Genomic DNA, 17,427 nt, shown 5'->3' on the forward strand with positions numbered 1-17,427 from the left:
TTAGTCCTCACCTCTTTGTCCTCACCTTTTAGTCCTCACCTGTTAGTCCTCACCTCTTTGTCCTCACCTGTTAGTCCTCACCTCTTTGTCCTCACCTGTTAGTCCTCACCTGTTTGTCCTCACCTCTTTGTCCTCACCTGTTAGTCCTCACCTGTTAGTCCTCACCTCTTTGTCCTCACCTCTTTGAATTCTAAAATTCTTTTTCTGACGATTGATTAGAAACTCGGATCAAAATGAAACATTTTCATGTTGCACTTTAATCTGAATATTTGCCTTTTTAATCTTTTTGTCCTTCCTTCCTTCTTTCATTTCATGAAGTTTCCATTTTCTCTTCATGTTGCTGTTGGTTTTCTTTTCTTATTTTCTGTCTCTTTTACTGCTGACGGATAGTTTATGCGATGGAAATCAATCGTGAGTATCTCAGACTGTAAACTTGGTCTTCAGCTCATCATGTATTTCTAGCATAGACTGAAAATAAAGATGGATGATGTGTCTCCACTTCCACTGTACAAAGATGAAGCCAAATTATTCCGGATGAAGTTTCTTGAAATGTTTTAATGTGAGGGAGCAACACTGGATCACAGGCTGCATCACTTCCTGTCAGTCCCTCATTTGTCCGGAGCAGGAATGGCGGACCCTGCCACCAAAAGTAGAAAGCAGAAGTACTATTTTCTACTTGACCACTAAATGCGAAGAGAGTGAATAGTTACTGCTGAAAAAGACACAAATAAAATCAAAATGAGGTTTGACTGCACAGGCCAGATCCTGAGAAAGTAGGCAAAACATCCAACAGGGGGCAGACAAGAGTCAACGTCAGGCAATGTCCTGGAAAACAAAGCAAACACTGGAAACAGGTGGAAACCACTGGCAGGCAGCAGAAAGGTACAGAGACGAACTGGTCAGGAGTTAAATACTCAGTGGAAGGAAGGCTGGTGAAGGCAGACAGGAAGACAGGAAGTCAAACAAAACATGACACATGAGGAGAACTTTTTCAAAATAAAACAAAATAAGCAGACCCCAAAACCATAGCATGAAGGACTTTTACTTGTCGTGGAGTGTTTTCATAGTTGTGGCATTAATACTTTTGCTGAGGTAAAAGCTCTCAATACTCCTAAGAGCGCCACTGATTAATCCTCCACATTATCAAAAATCTGAGAAATATTACAATGAAAATTTTGTTCAGTCTTGTGAAGTCTTGAGAGTTTTAATCCAAATAGGACATGGACACTCTCCATGTGTCTTTCTCCCTTTTTCATCTATTTATTTAATTTATCTATTTATTTCATAGACATCGCATGATGCTGAATATCAGATTTGCTTTGTTGTACCAAGGCCAATAATCTGCAGTCCTTTAGCAGGAAAATATAATCCAGGATTAAGCGTGGCAGTTTCAAACATGTGGGTGGATGTTAGACACCAGCGTCTTCTTTCTGAGCGCTCTGTGTAAAATGGACATTAATGAGACTGAGTGTGATGTTTGTGTCTCAGCTCCGTGTGGAGACAACATGTACGATGAAGATGGGAAGAAGCTTCCTCCCTGTATCCCCGGAGCCTGGCTCACTCCAGCCATCATGGCCTGCTACCTGCTGGTCGCCAACATCCTGCTGGTCAACCTGCTCATCGCCGTCTTCAAGTCAGTGTTCACCACCTGATCTGAGAGGGGTCAACCTGCAGACTAGACCCAACCAAGTAGTTGTGGTGCCCAAAGCGTCTCATGTAGTAGACAGACCTCAGATCAGTTCCTGATTAAACACACTGCAGCAAAGATCAAACATCCTGCTGTTACAGGAGGAGGAAGCTCATGTCTAGAGGAACATGTTTCCAAAATAAAAGTCCTGGTAACTTCAGTGTCAGGTTTCTCTCATTCTGCTTAGATTTTCATGCATCGATATGAAAAGAATGAAGAGAAAACAGAGAGAAGGACGGAGGGGAATAAAGATAAGAACAATGAACAGCACAAAGACAGAAGAGACAAAGAGAGAAATGAGAGACGGAAAGAAACAAAGGACAGAAAAGAAGAAGAAACATGGCTGAGGACTAGTCTTATGATCTGTTTTCTCTGATACCTAAAGGTTGATCTTCACTGTAAAATGGATCTGTCACACTTTCAAAGAGCTGATCTCAGATCTTTTGTTTCCAGATTCTGTTTGTGTATTGCTGCACGGCAGCGCAGCAGGTAGTGCGTGTGCCTCACAGCAAGAAGGTCGCCGGTTCGATTCCTGGGTCGGGCCCTTCTGTGTGAAGTTTGCATGTTGTTCCTGTGCATGCGTGGCTTCTCTCCAGCTTCCTCCCACAGACCAGAAACATGCTCATTAGGCTGATTGGTGACTCTAAATTGCCCCTAGGTGTGAGTGTGAGTGTGAATGTGTGTGTATGTGCCCTGCGATCGGCTGGCGACACCTGTTTTTATTCAGTGAATAAACCTTTAGCATGATGCTCAGTTTGAACAGCTGCGAAGGATTAGAGGACAAACAGCTGTCCTGGAAGACGTGGACCTGAGGAGAGACAGAAAATCACAATCAATAAAATAAAATGATAAAATCTTCATGTAAAGTCTTCTTTCAGTGAAACCGCCATCCTCTTCCTCTCCACAGCAACACGTTCTTCGAGGTAAAGTCCATCTCCAACCAGGTGTGGAAGTTCCAGCGGTATCAGCTGATCATGACCTTCCACGACCGTCCCGTCCTGCCTCCCCCGCTCATCATCTTCCCCCACATCTATATCGTCCTGAAGAGGCTGTGCTGCCGTTGCCGACGGACGCCAGAGGGCGATCACGACGACCGCGAGAGACGACTCCGTAAGATCCGGTTCACTGAGTCTGTCTGACAGCATCACTCACGACTCAAACCAAGAACCTGGAGAGATTAAATCCTGTTTGTTCCCTCAGAACTGGTGCTGAGTGCAGACGAGCTGAAGAGTCTGCATGAGTTCGAGGAACAGTGCGTCGAGGAATATTTCAGAGAGAAAGACGACGAGAAACAGTCGTCCAACAACGAGAGAATCAGAGTCACATCTGAGAGGTCAGGAAGACATTAGTCAGGATTATAAGACACCTACATCTAAAGAGATGTTCAAGCTTTCATTTTTACATTGCATCTTCATCATTTCCCTTTTCTAAAATGCTCTTTTTTATACATTTTACAAATATCTTCTCTCTGGGTTTAGAAACCCGTTGACTTTTTCTCCATGAGCCTGCTTCTGTCGTTCTGCCTTTAGAGGGCAGACTTGTTGAGACAAATAATCCCAAACTGAGGACATGATTGATCACAGCTGAATTTAGAACTGCACTTTGTTATCGTTTGGTGAGTAAAGCGTGTGCAGATAACGATGATAGCAGCATGAAGATAACGTACTCACAGCAGTAAAACCAAGAAAAATTTATTTATAGTCGAAAAAAGTGACAGTTTTCCTGGTGTCACCCTGTCTGTCCTCTGTTCAGGGTGGAGAACATGTTCATGCGTCTGGAGGAGGTGAATGAGAGGGAGCACTCAATGAAGGCGTCCCTGCAGACTGTGGACCTCCGCCTGGCTCAGCTGGAGGAGTTCTCCAGCCGGATGGTGAACGCTCTGGAGAAGCTGGCGGGTGTCGACCGTGCCGAGCTCATCCGCACCCGATCCAGAGGATCGTCCATCTGCGAGCCGGCCTCTCTGCTGCGACACAGCAGCATCAACAGTGCAGACGGGTACAGCCTGTACCGATACGAGCTGGAACATGACGACAAGATCTCAGTGTCCGGAGACACGGAGGGACACGACAGGAGGGTCCAACTGAGTCCAGAGAGACGAGGGGGAAACACAGAGGGAGGAAACACAACAGGTAGGAGAAGCATGAACACATTTTAAGACAGGACTTCTAGTTCTAAATAGGATTATACTTCTGAGCGTTGAGCGGATGACCTTAACTTTCACTGAGCATGTTGCTTCTGCCACTCTGTCATGTCGATTTGCAAAACATTGCAAAGATCAGGGCTTCTTTGACAGAGGTCTCCTCAACCCCTCACACTCATTCTGGTCATCTCTCACTTCATGGTGAGTGCTGAATCAAGGACAGCTGGACTTGGTTGTGGACACTTGAAAATGTTTCATCTCATCCAAGGGGTTTCTTCAGTTCTGACTGGCTGGTGGGGAGTCCCAGGTATTTGACCTCCGTGGGGTTGACATCAAGGTCACTGATACCACCCGGGTCGCTCGTGCTCCCGGCTGTGAAACTGCAGTTGTCACGGTCACTGAAGTTATCACCTGAAGCTAATTGTGAAAAGTTGTTAAATCTCCTGGCATGAGATGAAAGGACAGTGTTGTAGGTGGGGGATAAGTGAGGAATGCACAGACCTGTATATCTTCTTCTGACAGCTGTAAAGCCCTTTGTGACCACTGACTGCTGCAGGTTTGATAGGCCCACATCAACACCTGCCCCCCACCCTGTTCCGGACTTCAAACAACAACTTTCAGACCCCCTGCACCTTCTTTGTCTTCTAAAATCACTCGAAGACCGACTTCTTCTCAGAGTACTTACCTAATATACTCTATCTCTCCATCTATCTCTGCATTCTTCTCTAGCTCTCTTTCTAAATAAATTCATTTTTAAGCTGTCATTTGTTACTTGATGCACCTGCAGCCTGGTTTCTCTTGCCTCAGGTGGAACATGAACTGCGTGTTGAGACACCTATTCTGGGGCATCTCCTGGATCTACTTTGCCTGGATTGAACTTCATTAGTGTGTCGCTTTGGAGCTTCTGCCAAATGAATAAATGTGAACGCAAATATGTGATGTATTTTAACTGAAATGTGTCAAACCTGCATTAAAAAGGGGTTGAGGTTGATTTGAGCTGACGTGAACTTGTGCTTCCTGTTTTCAGGTGAGATAAAGGAGTTCGGGTCGACTCTGGAGGTGAGAGGACTGAGGGAGAGGACTCAGTCTCTGTCCAACGTCGACATCTTGATCTCCCCCTGTGACCCCGACCACAGTCCCTCCCACGTCCGTCCAGCTTCACCTCAGTGTGACACAACTGAAAAACCAGCAGAGAAAACCCGACTGGAGGCAGCAGTGTCCTTCCCTCTGGAGAGGTCAAAGGTCACACAGTATTCGTCGTCTCTGACTCTTAGCAGCTCCCCCTCCTCCATCAGGAAGTCCATCAGCAGCATTGTCTACAGCCCCGCTCATCAGGACCAGGAGGGAGCGACCACTTTGACCCCCCCTGGCTCAGAGCAGGTCTTCAGATCCAATCAATGGGGAGTCCACCCCTCCCCCAGAGTGTCAGTGGAGAAGAATACAGGCGACGAAACGAAACAGGAAGTGGAGGAGAGAACGTCCAGGCCATCTGACAGAGAACAGCCGTCTGAAGAGCTGCTGGTGGGGGAGGACAGGATGTACCCCACGCTGCGCTCCAAGAGTCTGAACAACAATCCGAGGAAGATAAGGACGAAGAAGAAGGAGAGTGAGGCGATGTTTCGCTCGACCGGCAGCGTCTCAGATCTGGTATCAGCATTCAGTGGGTCCACAGGGGGCCCGCGGTCCAGGACCAGGTCCAGAGACTCTGACTGCTGATCCTGAAAACTAAGGTGTTCACTTCACAGCAGAAGTCGTTAAAGCAGTTCTCAGCAGTATTTTTGTAAAACAGTGAAGAAGCAGTGAAAACAGCACGTCGGTGTGTCGGCGGTGGTGAGCCTTCAGAGAACCATCATTTGACAGTGGAAGACGTCGGAGCCTTCACGTCAATGAAAGTGTCAAACCCAGAATGAAAAGTGAAGCTCTGTAGAGTTTAAAGTCACGATTAATTCATCAGTGATTAATCTCCCACTTTTTTAACTAACTGCTGCACAGCATTCATTTATGACACTGAACAAACAGTGTAACTCATGAACATCCAATTATTAGGAACTAGACTTCTTCTGCAGCATATTTGTATCTGTGACATAGCATGTGTTTATTGTTTGTTGTAAAGCATCTTCAGCACTTGAAATGATTTGATTAAAAGTGTTGAATTTGTGACGACTAAAACATTGAAGAACTGATGGAGAATCTGCAGAATTCGATTCGGTCCCAGTTTCTGATGCAATGTAGCTCTTTTTAAGACTTCCGGCTGAGAACTTTGTAAAATATTTAGTAAAATATGTAAATCTGAGATGAATCATTAGTGTCACATCAGATGAAGATCAATGATGATTCTGAATGAACAAAACATGAATGAGTTTATTCTATTATTTCTGTTTCTATAATCTAACTTTCACGTTTATGAACATGTTGAAATATTAAGCATAAATTTTTGTATGTTTGTACATTTTCAGGGTTTTTTTGGGGGGGGGGGGGGGCTGAGGAGCATCTGATTCTGATCAATCAGGGAAATCAAAGGATGATTAGAGAACTTAAACTCTGCTGTTTGATTCTTTCAACCAAGTGGATTATTGTAGACACTGACTTTGAGACTTTGTGGACATTTGGAGCTTTGATCCAAACTGGGTTTGATCCAAACTGTGTTTGATTGAAAATGTGTTTGATTGAAAATGTGTTTGATTGAAACTGTGATTGATTGAAACTGTGTTTGATTGAAAATGTGTTTGATTGAAACTGTGATTGATTGAAACTGTGATTGATTGAAACTGTGTTTGATTGAAAATGTGTTTGATTGAAAATGTGTTTTATCCAAACTGTGTTTGATTCAAACTGCTGGGTCTTGAATCTTGAATGAAGTTCTTTCAAACTGTGATGTTTTGAGAGATTAAAGGGAACGAAAGTGAATCACACATTTGTTTTTGTTACTGAAGCATCTCCATCTTTCCTGCTAATCTGATCATAGGTCATCAAATATCTGAAAAATTAAAAATACTGGAATCTGACAGCTACTAATAAAATGTGAGACAAACATTAGTGAGCATGTGAAAGAGTATCAGTCAATCGGTGGTGAATTATCACTTATGGAGACATCTGATAAATGAGAAATGTGCCGCTTTGATTCATGTAATCAGCTGATTAATTAAATTAAACCTCCAGATTTCATCACTGCAGACTTTAACACAAATATTGTTTGTGCATCCTCAAAAGCAAAACAGCACCTTTTTATTAGAATACTGAATACATAATTTATTATTGATTATAAAACCATAAACTAAATGTAAAACATTAAAAAAATATATTAAATGTGAATTATGTAAAAAATATAAACAGAAGAAACAGAACAGGAAACACTTTTTAGCCTTTATTGATTCAATGAAAAAAAAATCCAGTTACAGCAAGTTTACAATAATTCTTCTGCAGAAGAAGACGGCTGTGAAACAAATGAAAACAGACTGTTCAGGCTCGACTCGTCTGCTGCAGATCAAAGACTGTTTGGATGCTACAACCACATGAAGCAGAGTACACAGCCGGAGGCTAACGAGCTAACAGCATCTTTAGTAATTCTTCAGAATTTAAGGAGAAGAAGAAGAAGTTTCCACACAAAGCGAAGCTCCGTTCAGACAGGACGAACATTTCAGGTGGAGGTGAGGACTGAAACCTTCACTGAGGATCTCTGGGACACACGTGGACATTCAGCAGGACACAGACTAAAGACAACCACAAAGGCCGCCTCAGGGGGGCGCCGCAGAGCTAAAGGAGAGCCAGAGATAATGCATGATGTGAAGTCAAAGCTCTCCCTCCTCCTCCTCCTCCCCAGAGTCATAATCAGTGAACACTCAGAAATGTTGATCTCATTCAGTGTGACATCACTTCCTGAGGAGATCATCATCTCTATGATCCAGAACAAACCTCCAGAAACCCACTGAGAAACCAGGAGAGGAGGAGGAGGAGGAGGAGGAGATTTAATGAGAGGAGGTGCAGCCAGGTCACAGACTGACAGGAGCTCACTGTCTGCAGTCATTACTGAGGGCGAAATTACCCACAGAATGGTTAAAAGCACTGAGCAGCAGAAGCAACACCTCCACCTCCTCCACCTCCTCCACCTCCTCCAACACTGACACAAACACAGGCTGGATGCAGCTGCTCATGTTTCATTTAAACTGCTTCACCTGTCACCTGTAATGTCCAGGTGTGTGAGTGTGTCAGTGCAGCTCATATAGACAGACACACACACACACACACACACACACACACACACACACACACACACACACACAGACAAACACATACACACACACACACACACACACAGAGGGGTCAAAGTTCAAGGTTTGGTCCAGTCTAAGTGCTGTGGAGTTCTTTCTGCCGTGTTATTTCTCGGCCTTCGTCTTGTCGTCGTACGTCCCGGCGTTCTTGTACGCGCCCACGTAGCCCGTGTTCTCCACCACGTCCTCCCGGCCCTCCCGACCTCGGCCCTTGCCGCTCTCGTCAAAGCGCTCCTTGTGCGACCCGGTGTAACGGGACGCATCGGTCAGGCGGTCCACCGCCGCCGTCTTTGCCACTTTCTGTTGGACACACAGAGGACAGGAAATGCATAAGACCAGACAAAGATGAAGTCCTTATTGCTGCTGACATCTGTGCTGGCTCCATCCTGCCCCAGCAGGTGAGAAAATACCTGAAGGTGCTGCCCTCTAGAGGCTGAAATGGTGAAACACATTAAAGGGTTCCAGTAATTTTCATTCTTCTTTCATTCTTCTTTCAACAAAAACTTTATTACTTTTAGAGAGACGTTCATGTCCAAACTCATGCAGCAAAGACACATGGAGGTGAGGAGGATTGTGGGTGTTATTTGACCCACGTGTTCCAAATCTAGAAGGTTATGTTGTGTGTGCAGATGCATGCTGGGATATCTGTCCAGCTGAACCTCACAGCTCGCAGAGCGTGCTGGCTTCAGGTCGTCTCCTGCCTCACGTGTGATTACTGTGTTACTGTGCTGGCTCGGGCTCTCATAAGTTCCAAAGACGGTTTGCCGAGCAGACTGTGACTGGAGCATCGCACCAGGCCGAGGTGTGTCTGTGGAGCAGCTCTGGACTGTTTCCTGCAGCTGAATGATGAAACATGAGGACAGAGGTGATGTAACACGGAGCTGCTGTTTGAGCTGAATGTGAATGATGACGAGCAGGTTGGTCATTGCGATCACGTTTTGATGAAGCTGCCGCATCAGTTCAGCTCATATATAAATGATTTATAGAAATGTATGCAGACGATTCTGTCATCTGTGTCCAAAGACCAAAGAAATCAGTAACAGCCAGTGCAGCTAAAGGGCTCGATGATTCACACCTGTGTCTACACGTAAAGACGTCTGTTTTTTCCGTCTGTGATCCCGAAAGCTTGTGTCTGGAGAGATCATCTCAGCAGGCAAAGCAGGTACCAAGTATCTTGGTACACCACTTTTGAAAGTACATTTGCATACTCAAACCAATTTACCTTCAGAATTACAAACGTGATGGAGCCTGGAGTACGTTCACAGTCAACGTTTGTTTGCTGTGGAATCACAGGGAGGCGGTGGAGTCAATGATGTTCAGGTTAGAGAAAGATCCTGATGTCTTAAAAAGAAAAACATCTTTGTTGTTGCTAATTAGCTGTGGAAGCATTAGGCCTCTAGTCTAATGTCCATAAACTGGCTGTCATGGCTGAAGGTCTCCTGTTTGCGTTGCTTCCTGCTTGTATCACATGATGGAGATAAGAGCTACAGTTTTGCAGGTTTTCAATCAAACTCTTTGTCTCACCGTTACTCCAGCGTTGGTGGGCTCTCTGCCTTCCACCAGTTTGAAGATGGACTTCAGGGCCTCCTCTTTGCTTTGACCTCTGAACCTCTTTGGAGCCAACTCCTCCAGAGCTCTGTGGAACTCCTCGTAGGTGATGACCCTGGACGTCTTCTGTCTTCACACGCAAACACAAAACAGATCAGGAAACACTAAACTGTTAACTTTTTGCTGCACTGTGAAACTGAGGTGGGTTAGGGTTGGGGTAGGCGTGTCTTGGTGGGTGGGGAATACTTTGCTTCGATTGGACCTAACCCCTCCCACACCTGGTGAACCCCACCTGCCACAGCTGAAGGACAGGCCTGTCTTTAAACTACGGTCAGATGTCTGTATGAACACTGAAACAGGTTTTTCCTGCTTTAATCATTCGTCCTGTTCATACTGGACATCATGGACTCCAAAGGAAGTGATGGAGGACGAAAGCCACTGTCCTCCTGTGTGACAGCCTACGACACGTGAGTCTAAAGTTCATGCGAGCAGTGAGGGAAACACACAGAAGTGATTTTACACTAAAAAGAGTCATTTTGGAAACGTCTGTTGCCTGTGGGAAACTGCATTGACCAATCAGATCGCCAGCAGCCAAAACCAGACTCACTTGACTTTGGAGAAGACGATGTCCACGTCAGTGCCGGTGACGTTCTTGCCGTCGATAATCTTGCAGTCTTTGCACAGTTTGGCCCAGTTCTTCCCGTTCAGCTCCCTTCCCGTGGCCTTGGTGTCTCCGTGGATGGCAAACTTCTTAAAAGCCGTCAGCAGGTGCTCCATGTCCGCACTCTCCGCCATGACAGGAAACAGAAGAAGAAGGCGGCTGATGATGTGAAGGAAGCCCTCCGTTCAGATCTGGAATGAGAAGAAACCACAGACGACAGAAAGTGATTCACCGTGTGCAGAATCACAGACACAAAATCCAGACGGTCTGTGGGCGCAGATCTCCGTCAAACTTAAACAAACTGTCCCTGGTGGGACGCCTCACGTCCCGTCTGTCCTCTGCTGAGATTTGACATCGAGCAGAGTCTGATGTTTCTGCTCCATGTGAGTCACCTGCTCAGCCAGGTGTTAAGCAGCCTCACGAACAGGCCTGAGGTAGGACGTAAACACACACACACGAACACACACACATAAACGCACAAACACACGTAAACACACACACACACGTTTGTCTCTCCTTTTAGGATTTCTGGTATTGTCACTAACTTTAGCCCCACCCACCCTGGCTCACAGTGACTCCGATTGGTCGGAGTCACTGTGAACATTTGCAGAAACACAAAAGTACGAGTGTGTGCAGACGAGAGGGGAGTTACCATGACGACCACTGTTAGGGAATGTATCAGTATGTGTGTGTGTGTAATCACACACGTCTGAGAAAGAGAGTGAGGTCATGTCTCACACTGACACACACACACACACACACACACACACACACACACACACACACAGACTTACATTTCTTTAAAACATTTCATTCTTTTACATTCATCTGCAGACAAACCTGCACAAACTACACAAACTACACAATCTACGCAGACCTGCTGAAACCTTCAGTTCATGCTGGTTTTCACGCGTGTACAGCTGTCGCTCCTGCACATGTATGTACAACGAATATGTGAGTTGTGTTTGCTATTGTGGAATCAGTGTAGTTTGTAGAATAAAATACAGCCTCTTGAAGGACTCGTCTAAGTTTAAACTTCGGTTTAATCATCAGGAAATTGGTTGTTAGGAACATCCTTGTCAATAAAGAAAGAATGGGCACACAAACAGCAGACACCTGTTCTCAGGCTGCCTGGCAGGCTGTCCGGCTTCTGGTGCCAGAGCTGATCCTCGACATGCACCAGTGTTTGTGATGAGCTGCTGAGCTGAGCTGCATGTTGCTCATGAAGCTGCGAAGAGTTGTGACCTCAGCGCGGAGAAAGCTGACATTTAACTTTAATTTCAGCTCAGCATTGAACGCTATGATCTCAGACATCCTCTGGTCTGAACTCGCCCTCTCACTGCATCAGCCTCCATGTGTCAGTAAACCACAAACATCTCCTGAACTCTGCATGAAGCGACTGTCGTTGGCTTCATCCTGGACGGTGCCGAGTCTGCATACCGACGGTAGGTCGAACAGCCGGTCCTCTGGCAGTGGACTTCAGGACGAGACCCCCATCACCATCACCAACACTGGGTCTGCTGTGGAGACCTTCCACAGTCTCCCAGGAGTTAAAGCATCCAGCATCGACTCTGTCATCAAGAAGGCCCAGCAGAGGCTGTACTTCCAGTTCCAGCTCAGGAAGTTCAACCTGCCTCAGGAGCTGCTGATCTAGTTCTACTCTGCAGTGATCCAGTCTGTCTCTGTTCATCCATCATAGTCTGGTTTGGATCAGACACTAAACAGGACAGAACAGTCTACAACAGTCAGGCTTGTAGAGGATTGGTGCCAACCTGCCCTCCAGTCAGGACTGATCCACCTCCAGAGTCTGGAAGCGTCACTGCAAACCCACCACACCTGGACACAACCTGTTCCAGCCTGTTCTCCCCATTGGAAGGTGCTACAGAGCTCTGCACACCAAAACAACCAGACACAAGACCAGTTTGAGTCCACAGACCATCGGTCTGAAGAGCAGCTCCATCAGTCATAGTGTCAGTAACCCTCCGACACCAAACGTCCACTGACATCCATTCAAAAAGCTTCATTTTCAACATATATCATCACACAGTCACTGTGAGTATAGATCCTGGACACAGACACGTAGACAGACATGTCCTGAATACCAGTCAGTATTTATTGTTAGCCATTAGAGACTTCTGTAGACTAAACCGCCAGCAGCTTGTCTGGTACTGTTTGACTGCAGTAACAGTGAGACTGCTGTCTTGCAGGGACAGCGGGTGTCCTTCCTTCTCTAATACCTTCAATTTGGTTTATTTGAAATGGCAGAAGGTAGAAGATGATGGTGTTTCCGCACTGTCGACTGTAGTCGAGCAGTTGGTTGCACAGCCACCTTTCTATCAGCTGCACAGTGTTAAAAACACGCTTGATAGCTCGTCGACAACTTCCCACAGCACCCCCTGCTGCACAGCTGCTGTAGATGCATTACTGCTGGTTTATTCCTGTAGAACTCAAAGATGAATGATGAGCCTACACCAGCACGAAGTGTCAACCAGCATATTCTGTGAACCCACAGAATGCTGCCATTAACTGGGTCAAAATTCCCATAAAATGAATACTCAAAACCCCGAAGGCTGAGCTGCATTATCAGAAAGATCCAGTACGTCCACAAATAACGCAGGTTACATCTGTGGATGGACCTGCAGGGAAACCTTTAATCAATAATTCAATTCACCTCGACAAAATCAAGACTGCGTACACTGAATCAAGTAGGTCGCTATAAATAGATCCTACAGGCTCCAGGAGGTAACGGCAGTGAAAGCATGTTCAGATTTAGCAGGTCTGTGGAGGAACGTAGCTGAGATACAGAGAAAGTCAACAACGTAGAACCCTCCACAAAATGACACACAGCATTTAAATAGAAGAGGACGAAGGCCTGAAAACAGTCATGCAGCGTCATTGGATCCATGTTGTACATGAATGGAAATATCAGCTGGTCACAAACCTGATAATTTATCATATATTCATAGTCTGTGTGAAGAAACCCCTCAGATAACGTTTAGTAAAAAAGACAAACAGGAAATACCCATCGGAGAACATGAATATTCAGCATAAAGGATCACAGGAAAAAAGCCAGTCATCACTCAGTCCTGTAGAAGCCGTTTGAGTCCAAGTAGCCTCGTGTTGTTTCAGCAGTCTGTCAGGGTCGAGGACGACCTGCTAACCCGCCGTCTTTTGCCTGATGAAGGCGTCACAAATAAACGTGTTTCTGCAGGTTAGACAGTCTGCAAGAGTTGTAGCCTTCTCACCTGCCTGAGGCAGGTGAGAAGGCTACAGCTGTAGGACTTCGGACTCAGGTCTGTGAGACCGGGGCCTTTATCGGCAACATGTTGTTTATGTTGCGGTAATATTCACAGTTCATGCGTGAAACATGAATTTGTATGAAGAACATAAGAAGTATCTCCACCTTCACTCCCTCTGAAAACAGTTAAGTCGGACCAATGAATTTCTGCCTCCCTGATGTCCCTGATGTCCATGATGTCCATGATGTCCTGACCTCTCCCTGAAATTAAAGGCAAACCCTCTCTGAGCTCCAGCTGCCCCTCTTCTCCAAACAGGGCAGTCCTTTGAAAGCAGAGGCGGTGCAGCGTTACACGGCGAACTTCAGCCTATTGAAATGTGACCTGTGTGTTGAGGACGGATGAGAATCCATCATGTCTCATCCGTCCTCTCAGCAGCCTGACCATCGGCTCGGAGTCTGGATGCGTCAGAATCCAGCAGCTTTTCACCAGGTGTCACGACACGTGTGTGGATGTGGTCAGACGTTACTCCGGATTACGACATCACTCCGGATCAGCTGTCAAAGCAAAGCGTGTTGCGTTGGATGGACGGCGTCTCGGATCAGAAGCAGCCAGTTAGCAGGTTCAGTCCTCCACGCTAACACAGTCTGCACAGGATGAGTCCAGGTGCGGTATTGAGTGTGGGTCACCTGCTGGTTCAGAGCGTGAAATGGAAGGTGTGCTTAGATCTTGAGTAACGTGTGAGCTGACAGCTGTGGTAATGAAAGCAGACAGAAACTGTGTCTGTGTGGACACGCTGTGACGGTCTATGAGACCCGTTCAGTCACTCCAGGTCCTGGTCTGACACGGCTCCTGCTGAGCGTCACACACAGCTACATGCTAACAGCATGAGGCCCAGCTAGAACTGAACGAAGCACCGGGTTTCAGACTGATTTGGAAACATGGAAACACGAAATGACTAACTGCGTTCTTCATTCAGTCGCACGTTGACACACGAGGCAGCTTCAACGGATTCTTCCAGAACTGATCAGAGACAAATGATCCGAAAGGTTTTTGTTTGTTTATTTGAAAGGATCCCGCCATCAGCCATGACACCAGCTCGTCCTCCTGAGGTCAGAAATCCCAGCCTGTCCGTATTGGTCGTCCCTGTTGAAGCTGCTGCCTCCACGACCCGGATAAGTGGAAGAAGATGAGAACGAGTGAGCAAAGGAGGAAGTCAGGTGATGTAGTATAAAGACCAGGAGAGTCCACATGTGGAGGAAGATGGCTGTTCATGTCCCGTGTGAAACCACGGGACACTAAACCTTTTTTAACTTACGCAACGTACAAACGTAACGTAACATCCATCCTTTCAGCTCCCTCTTCTGAAACCTAACGAAACCGTTGGACAGCGTTAACCATGTGACGATGAGGATCCAGCACGATGAAGGTCTGGTCCAGATTATGCATCATAGACATAAACAGCTGCTGTCTGCTTTCTCCTTCTGCTTGGTGAGAGGAAGGACGAGGAATGTGGAGTTAGACTCAGACTAAGCATCAGGGATCATCTCCAGAGAACAAGGACAATGATGATGAGGAGCGTCGATCCTCTGCTGAAGGAAGCGTTTTCATGGTGTTTAAGTGAGGGTTTGATCTTTGATTGACGTCTACAAAGAAGATATTTGGTTTGGGATTTTGGGATTGTCCTTCAGATGAGTTTGTTTTGGACATGGAGAGCCAGAGCTGGACTTAAGTCTTCACCTGGACATGTTGAAGACTAAACATTGATGGAGGACATCGTCAGTAATGACGTGAAGAGAGAGAATGATTTGCAGGACATTTCAACAGTAAGAGTGAAGTATTGAGTATTAATATATAATGAGTATTTTATACTTTCAAATGTCTTTTTTTGTCAAAGTACATGTGCAATACTGCATTTGCTGGTACTTTGTATGTGTTTGTATTTCGTAATTATTCTTATTATCATTAAAAAAGAACTTCGGAGCTTCAGCTGCTCCTGCTTTGCTTCCTGTACTTCATTAATACCCAGTAATTATTTCTTTGGTTCCTCATAAGTAAAAATATTTGCAGTATAAATATTCAGAGACTGTCTTCTGTACTTTTGACGTCTCTGTCGCATTTCTGTTTGCAGAACCTCTTTCATGGCTTCCAGTTACTTCATGAAAAGTGGCTTCATGTTCATTCATGACTGAAGAAAGAAAGTAAAAACAGGCGGACAGCCGTCCAGCAGTCTTACCTGTCTGTCCTGTGTCTCCGTCTGTCTCCTCTTCTTCACCTCAGTCTCTCCTCTCTCTTCTGTCCCACAGCGGCGTCGCAGCTTTCAGACCAGCTCTGCGGTGCTGAGGGCTTGTTATCGTCTGTTTATCCTGTCGCCATGACGACATCCTGTCCCACATCAGGGGAGGGTCATAAAAGGGGGAGGAGGAGGCGAGGAGGGCTGGTCCTCCGGTAGGAACGTCCATGCAGGCTGCTGCAGAGCTGCAGATCAAAGGCCAGAGGTCGGAGGTCAGACTGGAGGAGCATTTCAGAGTGTTTCATGCTGTGCAGCAATAAATTAAAACAATGAAGAAAAAACACAAAATAATCTTAAAACCTGAATCCAGAACAGCTGCGACGCCGTTTAACCCGTCAATCAACAGGAAGTGATCAGCTGATCTGATCCTCTGACACAGACTGACCTGAGAACAGTCAAAGATTCGACGTTTGTCCGTCAGCACAGTCAAAATCTGCTGACTGTGGATCTGTGTGTGTGTGTGTGTGTGTGTGTGTGTGTGTGTGTGTGTGTGTGTGTGTGTGTGTGTGTGTGTGCGTGCATGTGTGTGTGTGCATGTGTGTGCGTATGTGTGTGCGTGCATGTGTGTGTGTGTGCATGTGTGTGCGTATGTGTGTGCGTGCAGGTGTGTGTGCGGGTCGTTTATAATATTACAACACATTTTATATTATATATGTTGGTGGCACGGTGGACAGTGGTAACACTGTCACCTCATAGCTAGAAGGTCCCAGGTTCGATTCCTGCCTGGGGCGCTGTGGGTGCTTCAGTGCCTGCTGCTCGAGGAAAAAGGGGCCTTTCTGTGTGGAGTTTGCATGTTCTCCCCGTGTTCACCTGGGGTGTCCTCCATAAAATAAACCCCCGCTAAAAACATGAAGAAGACCACCACCTGACCAGCGGTGACGAAAGGAACTGGTCCCCGGGCGCCGCCGTCGGCTGGCAGCCCACCGCTCCTGGTCTGCCGCAGAGGACGGACGATCAGGACGGATAAATGTAGAAGAAACAATTTCACCAAAGCATGCTGTGTGATCAATAAAGTAAATCTTAATCTTAATGTCTAATACATGATCTGAATCTGCGACATAGTAACGAAAGTACGTTTCCTCCGAAATAGAAACACTCAAGAGAAGTACAAATACCTCAAGCACAAAAGTACATTTACTCCAGTACTAAAGTACAATACAGAGTTATTAAAAGTGGTTTCAGGATCAATACACCTGGACCTGGACCAGAGGGGAGACACAGACCCCCTCTAGAACAGGACAGCAAGAGACACACAATCACCAGAAAGACACACAAGAGCACCATGAGACACAAAACAGAGACACAAAACCAAAACAAAAAGACGCAAACCAACAAAACCACCACAAAAAGACATAAAAACCAGCACAGAGACAGAAAACCAGCACGGAGACATAAAAACCAGCACAGAGACATAAAAACCAGCACGGAGACATAAAAACCAGCAGAAAGAGACAGAAAAACCAGCACAGAGACAGAAAAACCAGCACAGAGACAGAGACAGAAAAACCATCAGAAAGAGACATAAAAACCAGCACAGAGACAGAAAAACCAGCAGAAAGAGACAGAGACAGAAAAACCAGCACAGAGACAGAGA

The 17,427-nt window shown here is 46.0% G+C and overlaps 3 protein-coding genes across 3 annotated transcripts in view; 1 reads left to right on the plus strand and 2 right to left on the minus strand.

The window, feature by feature from the left end:
- Nucleotides 1-5,544, plus strand: part of LOC139333835 (transient receptor potential cation channel subfamily M member 1-like) — a 35,018-nt gene extending 29,474 nt beyond the window's left edge. Inside the window, exons 23-27 of the mRNA XM_070966507.1 lie at nt 1,489-1,633; nt 2,595-2,797; nt 2,888-3,020; nt 3,440-3,816; nt 4,855-5,544. Coding sequence (XP_070822608.1) covers nt 1,489-1,633; nt 2,595-2,797; nt 2,888-3,020; nt 3,440-3,816; nt 4,855-5,543 — 1,547 coding nt within the window. The 3' untranslated portion in view covers nt 5,544. The remainder of the gene's footprint in view (nt 1-1,488; nt 1,634-2,594; nt 2,798-2,887; nt 3,021-3,439; nt 3,817-4,854) is intronic.
- zdhhc1 (zinc finger DHHC-type containing 1) overlaps nt 1-17,427 on the minus strand; it is a 223,812-nt gene that overhangs the window by 182,979 nt on the left and 23,406 nt on the right. The gene's annotated exons all lie outside the window — the stretch shown is intronic.
- Nucleotides 7,179-15,844, minus strand: tppp3 (tubulin polymerization-promoting protein family member 3). The gene is made up of 4 exons (XM_070966383.1): nt 15,777-15,844; nt 10,251-10,495; nt 9,620-9,773; nt 7,179-8,395 (listed from the first exon to the last, which is right to left on the minus strand). The coding sequence occupies exons 2-4, from the start codon at nt 10,436-10,438 to the stop codon at nt 8,201-8,203; spliced, it is 537 nt and encodes a 178-aa protein (XP_070822484.1). The 5' UTR covers nt 10,439-10,495; nt 15,777-15,844; the 3' UTR covers nt 7,179-8,200.

This window comes from Chaetodon trifascialis, chromosome 1 (genome assembly GCF_039877785.1).
Source record: "Chaetodon trifascialis isolate fChaTrf1 chromosome 1, fChaTrf1.hap1, whole genome shotgun sequence".
NCBI classification, from domain to species: domain Eukaryota; kingdom Metazoa; phylum Chordata; class Actinopteri; order Chaetodontiformes; family Chaetodontidae; genus Chaetodon; species Chaetodon trifascialis.